Source organism: Spea bombifrons, chromosome 3 (assembly GCF_027358695.1).
Source record: "Spea bombifrons isolate aSpeBom1 chromosome 3, aSpeBom1.2.pri, whole genome shotgun sequence".
Taxonomy (NCBI): Eukaryota; Metazoa; Chordata; class Amphibia; order Anura; family Pelobatidae; genus Spea; species Spea bombifrons.
Genome location: NC_071089.1, coordinates 49,970,677 through 49,978,447, shown reverse-complemented (window position 1 = coordinate 49,978,447; position 7,771 = coordinate 49,970,677). Strand labels below are relative to the sequence as shown.

Here is a 7,771-nt window from a genome sequence, read left to right as displayed (position 1 = left end):
TTGTCGTTTTTAAAGAATGCATATTAAAGTACTCGCATAGTCTTTAAATGTGCATTATTCTGTAGTGGGGGTGTCAGGGACACTAAACTGTCCCTTTAACAGGATTTTCATTTGAGACTTAAGGCATGTATATTTTGCAACTTTGTACCAAACTTCAAAGTGACCAGCTTTTCCCCCAATTATGAAAATGTCACTTATCTGGGCTTAACGCCAGAATCATGTTTATTGGTGAAAACCCTAAGTGACATACGCTATGTAAAATATTCTTATTAAGGATTATCGCAGTAAACAAGTGTTTTAAAATAACCTTTTCAATGCCAGCCCTGTTAAAGGCAGTTTATAAATAACCCTTGCAATACTGGCACCTATCATTTAATCTTGCTAGATCAAAGGAATGTGTGAATGTGCGGTGTCTTTGACTTTTTTAACAGTATGTTAAATGAGTTTGTGTGTTACTATGAGTTTCTTAACCTACTTTTTTCATCTAGAAAAATGAACAATTATCTATTTAATATATGCTTCAATTTTGCTCAACAAAGTGAACTGCTTAGGTAAAGTTGTTTCAATTTATTTCTATGTATCCTTTTTTCACCTCTATTAAATCTATTTAACGTTTGTATGGTTAACCAAATCAAGCCCATTTTATAAATGCCTGAAGGTTGTACCCAATGAAGAAAAGTGTTTCCTTTGCCTTTAGCTACAAAAGTGGAGTTCCCCTTTGGAAAGAGAATGTGTTTTGGATATGGGATGAAGCCAAATTCTCTTGTATGACAGCAAATCAGGTTATTCTTAACTTGGAAAGGAGAGCTGATAGGTTAGGTTATAATAAATTACCAAAAGAACAAATACACTGTAACAAACAATTTAGAAACCAAGAATCTTTTTTCAGTATAATTTATGTTTTATTAATAGAACTTCAATGAATGTTTGGACAAGACTCAGGTTGAATTCCTTGTTTAGATTTTCCTTCCCAAATAAAGGTATTTGCTGAACTAAAATGAGTTGGCTTAAGGCAACATATCAATTTAATTACATTTATTATTGTGTTATACTTGCCAGGTTTATACCTATTCAAGTATTGTATTTGCCAATCCTACATTTCAGGAGAAAATTTGCCTTAAAACGATCTCTAACAACAATACATTTTTTTACACCCAAATATACATATTTTGTTTACAGATATTTTTGCGTCAATAAAGCACATATGAAAATTAAGCAGTTTAATGTTTTCTGTTTCCCAAGGGCAGTTTGAGCTCTTTTTTTTTTTTTTTTTTATCTTGGCCTAGGTCTATTTGCACTAGTTTGCCTAAATTCTGGTGTAGGTGTTGCAATCATCTACTGCACTGTATTAGTACTGTGTGCACAACACATAAGACATCCAAAATATCAAAAGCAGCCATAAAAAAATTTTTATAGCAACATTTGGTATATACTATGTTACACAAAAATCAGAACTTACATTTTAAATAGTAACAAAGAGCAGATTCATGTCAACTTTTAAGCCACTCATATCTAGCCATCTTTCCACTTTACCACTAGGATTGCTGTACCAGGCTGTACCAGGCTAGTTGTGTAATGTCTTTGCATGCGGCTGTTTGATCAAGTGGGGTTTCTTCCTTGTGGGAGGGTGGTCTTGTTTACTGCAAAATTCTGGCTGGAAAGTATTTGTTCCAACCAGAAAGCATGTGATTTCTGGTTTCTTCAAGGCATCACAAGATACTTTGCACTGGCCATCACCCTGAGATGCCAAGTAATACCATAAATAGATCTAGAATTTCCCCGAGTGGAAATGTACCTCAAAAGGTGAAGATTCTCATTCCATTTAGTTGAAAGACCACTTAGTTAGAGCCATTTGGGTAACACTTTTGGCAAGTTACTACAAAGAATCATTACAATGGGCTATTAAAGGGTTAATATTTCAAGGATATCAGGGTTAGCTCATTTAGAAAGTTCCCAGTTATGGTCCCTCTTAATGAAGCTCTTGATTGGCGTTTGCTTAGTGGGAACCCTCACTGTTTTCTTTGTTAGCAAGACTTAAATGACTCTGGTTTTTATAGTGCTTTTAAGAAACCCACTAAGACCACTTGCTCATACACATGCATGCTAACACCACTAATATACACACTCTAACACTATATGCAGAAATATACTCATACAAAATCCAAACAGAAGAAACACACACTAAACACCAAGTGCTCTTACACACTAAACTATATACACACTCTGCATAAACACTGGCTCTAGCACTATATATAAACACACATACACATTGACTGTAATACTATACATATCCACACACACATACACATTGAATCTAACACTATACATACATACACTGCCTCTCTGCCTCCGCGGGGTCCCATTACATGTGTGTCTGGGTGCCGTTTCAGCATCCCCCTGTAGCCAAGCAGGGCTGCAGTTTCCTTGCTTCCTGGGTGCCAGAAGGTGGTTTATTATCACCACGCCAACCTGGGCTTTGTCAAGCCCTGATATGCATATTTGGTTTATTTTATTTATGGTTTATTTTATTTATGTTACCGTTTACCATAAAAAGGGAGGTACAATAAATGCTGTCAATAAGTAATGTAGTCTACTGATTGGGGTACAATAGGTATGGATACATTTATATATATATATATATATATATATATATATATATATATATATGGACCTTTTTTAAAGTACGCATTAATACATTAAAACAATGTAACACTGCAATGGTATTGCTTTATAGGTGGTTGGCTGAAAGCACATCTAACCTTGGACAAGTTACAGCCATTTATATTGCAAGCAACAGTAGTGCCTAATTTCTCTCATTTCCTAACATACATTTTAAATCACATTTTAAGTACATTTCAAGTATAAGTTAAACAGCCAATAAATCAACACTCTTCCTTTGAAAGATATTCTTTATTTTGTGCAGAGAATTGTGAGCTCCAGAGAATGAGAGTTCCCGCCCCTCTCCCCTGCCTTGTGCAAGCTGATTCTGGCTGTCCTTTCTCCTCCCTCTTGCACTCTAAGCTCTTCTTAGCTGGGAGTCAGACACACGGATATATTCGGCTTTGGACTACTGCAACACCTTTCATTAACTTCAAAAACTTTACTCCATGACAAGTCATAGATTAAGGACTGCTTAAGTTAAGTGAGAGAACAAAAGAAACAAATTCCTCCTTTCTATATTCTCCAAGAAGTTTTCAGGAAAGTTTGGCTTTTTTTTAACATCTTTTATAGCACCTGTCTAAGATCCCACCAGTGCTGTTTCAGCTCAGTTTCAAAATAACACTAAATTTACAGCTCGCCACCATTTTACCAACTCTAAGCACTCTACTTGAAGTACTATTTTTGAAGGAATTGGGCATCTAAGCAAATTCCAGCTTGTCGTTGGAGACCATGCCAACCTTTGATGAAGTGTTGAAGGAAGCTGGTGAGTTTGGACGCTACCAGAAGAGAGTGTTTGTTTTACTATGCCTGACGGGAGTAACATTTGCCTTCTCATTTGTGGGGATAGTATTTCTTGGACAAATACCGGAAAGCTATTGGTGCAGAAATCCAGAGGTGGAAGAAATAAGCAAGGGATGTGACTGGAGTCCACATGAAGAAAGGAACTTTACTGTACCTTGGAGGCATGCAGAAAGAACCGACCAAAGCCAATGTCACATGTACGATGTCAAATGGAATATCACCACCGTATCTGTAAGCTGTACTGATCCACTGTCCTCTTTCAACAACCACAGCCTTGGCCAGTTGCCTCTCAAACCATGCCAGGATGGATGGGTGTATGAAGAGTACCGATCCACCATAATAAGTCAGGTATTTCAGGTCTTTCCACTAGATCATGTAAAATTTGAACATGGACTCCAAATCAGAATATGTTTAGGTGGGGGTAGGGAGGCTGGTACCCTTGAGCCTGGGGGACACTTTTAGCTAAGTGGCCCAATATTATGCATAAAACATAAGAGGGGCATAGAAAGGATTCAGTGAGTAATTTCTGAAGCCCTTATTCTAAAATCTTCTTCTGTATGAGGGAATGCAAGTAACTCAACTCAGTAGAGCTTCAGGTAGTGCTCCAAAATCTTTAAATCAGAGCAGCCTAGGGAGAAATCTCCTCCTCCCCGTGCCATCCCTTCCCTTGGTTTGGGAAATTCTAAATAAACAATTTAAATGCGTCATTTAGAGTGTATTGACTTACAGCATTTAACATGCTAACACTAGGACATAAGGGTTATTAAATGATATGAATGAAAAGAACATGGCTATTTTATTATTAACCTTTATTTCTTAAGTCCCAGAATGCTTTGCAGCACTGTACAATTTAGGTTTATGTGGTTATCAAGAACATTAAAACACACACACACGTATACAGACACAACAGCAGTTTATGACCCTGCCCGTGAGTTTGCAATCTAGCCAATAATAATGTCGACATATAGGTTTCCGCAGTATTATTAAGGGCAGAAAGAAAGTATATGTGCTTCACATGTAGGTTATTGGACAGAACAATGATTTCCATATTTTAAACCATTAAATTGTGTTATGGCAATCTATTTTGCTATCATATTTACATTAGTGTAAGCATAACCAATGAAAGATATACACACCTGAAAACTGCTGAAAAATATAGAAGCACGCCTTGTTTAGATTAAAAGTATAATGGTCCTCATAAAAGATTAACTGAATGAAGCCCCTTTACTTACCTGCCGATACTCACTTCCCGCTGGTCTTCTCTCAATTCTGCAATGTGGAGCCGGTCTCCATTGGTACAGGAGCTGGCCGTGTCCATACCTCCCTGTTGGAGTCTCAATTTCTGACAGTGAAGATCTGAAATCATAGTATGGACACAAAGACAGGCTAAGCACTTAAGGACAGGGACAATGTGTACAGGAGGAAGTAGGCATCGCAGGTAGGTAATGGGACTTTTTTAAATCTATCAATTTGCGCAAACCAGTGTTTTAATAAAGTGAGCTTAAATATGTTCTTTACAGAAAGACACTTTGCTGGCATCTATGAAAAGCTCAACATGTTCCTCATCTACAACTAGAGTTGTATGTTTTTTTATGTTTCATTAAATGCTGATGCAACATATCTCCACTAGAGGCATCTATCACAACAAATTGATATTTTGTGCCCTAACCTCCACAAATCTATTTTCATAGTAATTTTTGATGTAGCTTGGCATACTTAGTAAAGTCAGGGAGCTGAGTGGACAGTAGGTGTGCAGTCTATTAAAATAAAATGTACATCAAATAGCAAGCTTTTCTTTAAACATGTATTTCTACTATAACATGCCTAAGTAAGGTGTTCTTACTGTCAAACTTTAGGTGTATATGCTTTACCTTTGGCTAAAAGTTGCCAGCCTTCTCCAAGACTAGATCTGAATCCTTGACATGTTTGCTGTCTAATCAAAATATCAAGTGCAACACATTTGCTAGTTTAGGCAAAACAAACATAGGTAAACGTTTAGGTAAAGTTTAGGGTTGTTTCTGAAAGCAATTAGTAGTACCTGAAACAATTTCTAAAGTACTAGGGCATATTTTCTCTTCCAGATATTTCCCTTTTGATTCATCAAATTCAATTTAAATTGCCATTTTTTTTTTTATAAAATAAGCAGAAAGGGGCTATGTTTTTATTTTATGCAATAACATTTTATTTAGTCTACCTTATAATAGATGAAATCATTGATATCCAGTTTGTTAGCAGTGCTGCATTGCTCGCAACAAAGTGGTATTACAGATCATTGAGTACATTGGCACTCTCCCATAAACCAGTAATGGCACCTTCAACCACATGATTCATCACTAATGACATTAAAAGTCATGAAATGTTTGGTTAAATGCCTACCTTGTAATATACTGCAGCTTGCAAGCTATTAGCTTGTTAATATAGTATTCTTTGCAGTGAAATATGCTAGTATAAACAAGTCAGGGGGGATCAAACAACACTTTCTTTGCGAACAGCTGAATGAAAGTTCTAGGTAAAGCTTTATTAAACACAGGTTATGTATGAAATGGTTAACGGTTTAGAGCAAAGGAAGATATAAAGGCAAGCAGTCTTATCCATTTTGCACTTAAGGACATTGATTACATAATTACTTCATAAATTTAAAAAAAGCAGCTTGAATTTTCACTAAATTCTGTCTGATGTAATGATATGAGATCGTAAATGGGATTGTTATTCAATTTTCATTGATTAAGCGGATATCATTTTTCAACCAAAGCATACAATACATATATTCAAAGGGTATGAAAAAAGTTGAACCAATAAACTAAGATGAATCAACACATTAGGTAAAGAGGGCCCTGCTCGCAAGCTTACAATATTTTACCGATCATCATAACTTAACATGTGCAAATTAACATATAACTTGACTTTTTGTAGGTTCCTACCTCAGGTACAACACATACTTACTTACGCCTGTCATCCTGACCAGGGCATGGGCTGCTAAAGTCCTTAGTCTTGGGCCATTTTCTATAGCTGGTTCCCTATGTAGCCCATCTGTTTAGTGTCAGCCTTGAGGCAGCATTGTGATTCTTCGAAACTCTCTCTTCCGATTTTCTTGAGGGTTTCACCTGTCTGGTTGTGTTGGTTGCCAGCTTGCATATAGTGTGCCCTATCCATATTCAGCCCCTTATTCTCTTCTGGATTTCTTCCTCTATTAAGATTTGGCAAGTTCTCTCCCAAAGATTGGTGTTGCTGATGATCCTTCCAAGGTCTGGACCTTCCTCGTTGATCAAGGTCTGGACCTTCCTGGTTGATCAAGGTCTGGACCTTCCTGGTTGATCAAGGTCTGGACCTTCCTGGTTGATCAAGGTCTGGACCTTCCTGGTTGATCAAGGTCTGGACCTTCCTGGTGATAGTTTTGTTTGTCCTCAAGTTTTTAGCTGCATAAAGCAGGATTGACTTCACATTGTAGTTGAATCGGTGTTGTCCAAAGAGAACTCTCTGGAGCTCCAGATGTTCTTGAGCTGTAAGAAGGCCGCTCTTGTTTGCCAATACTTGCATTAACGCCTAAATCAATTTCACTCTGGTCAATGATGCTACCCAGGTAGGTGAAAGACTGCACTTCTTCCTGGTGGCTTTCATTCAGTGTGACTAGGTCTTTGCTGATGGAGTTTATCTTGAGGGTCGTGTCCTCGTCCTTTTAGATGTTGAGACCAACCTGCAATGGTTTGGCTGCAACTACATTGGTCTTCTCTTGTGTCTGCTGTTTGCTATGTGAAAGAAGTGCAAGGTCATCAGCAAACATCAGGTAATGGAACTGGGTGTACAATGCCAACTGGATTAACAAGCTTCCTTAATGGCACATGAATCAACCGCATCCTTCATTCTCTCTTGGAGGATCCAGTTGTAGATATTGCCCGTCACCGACAGGAGTATGGTTCCTCTACAGTCGGCACAGTTGCTGAGTTTCTCTTTCTTGCGTATTTTGATGAGGTATCCCTCCTTCCAGTCTGCTGGAATCTCTTCTTCACATATCTTCTTAACGGGTTGTACAGCATCTCCACTGATGCATCTGGGTCTGCGCCCACAACTGCCAGCAACCCGCTCGGCAGCGGCAAGGCACGGACGATAAAGCCTACAGGGTAAGTGTGAGAGCTCCGCGGGACACAACAGAAGATCGGTGAGAGGTGCACAGCAGCATATTTAGTTCTCCTGAAAAATCACAATAAAGACACACGGTATCTAAAAACATTTTCATAGAAAGGATCGCTAAGGAAGTCTTCATAGAAGACACACCGAACACTGATAAGCGTTATCACCTACAAACTGTGAA

The 7,771-nt window shown here is 37.9% G+C and overlaps 1 protein-coding gene across 2 annotated transcripts in view; it reads left to right on the top strand.

Moving 5' to 3' along the window:
* Positions 1-3,017: 3,017 nt before the first annotated feature.
* Positions 3,018-7,771, top strand: part of SLC22A3 (solute carrier family 22 member 3) — an 88,277-nt gene continuing 83,523 nt past the window's right edge. Inside the window, exons 1-2 of one of the 2 annotated variants that reach the window (XM_053461183.1) lie at positions 3,018-3,424; positions 3,509-3,810. In XM_053461183.1, the coding sequence (XP_053317158.1) occupies positions 3,391-3,424; positions 3,509-3,810 (336 nt within the window). In that variant the 5' untranslated portion in view covers positions 3,018-3,390. Of the gene's footprint in view, positions 3,811-7,771 lie in introns of both variants that reach the window. The other variant, XM_053461182.1, reaches the window with a different exon arrangement.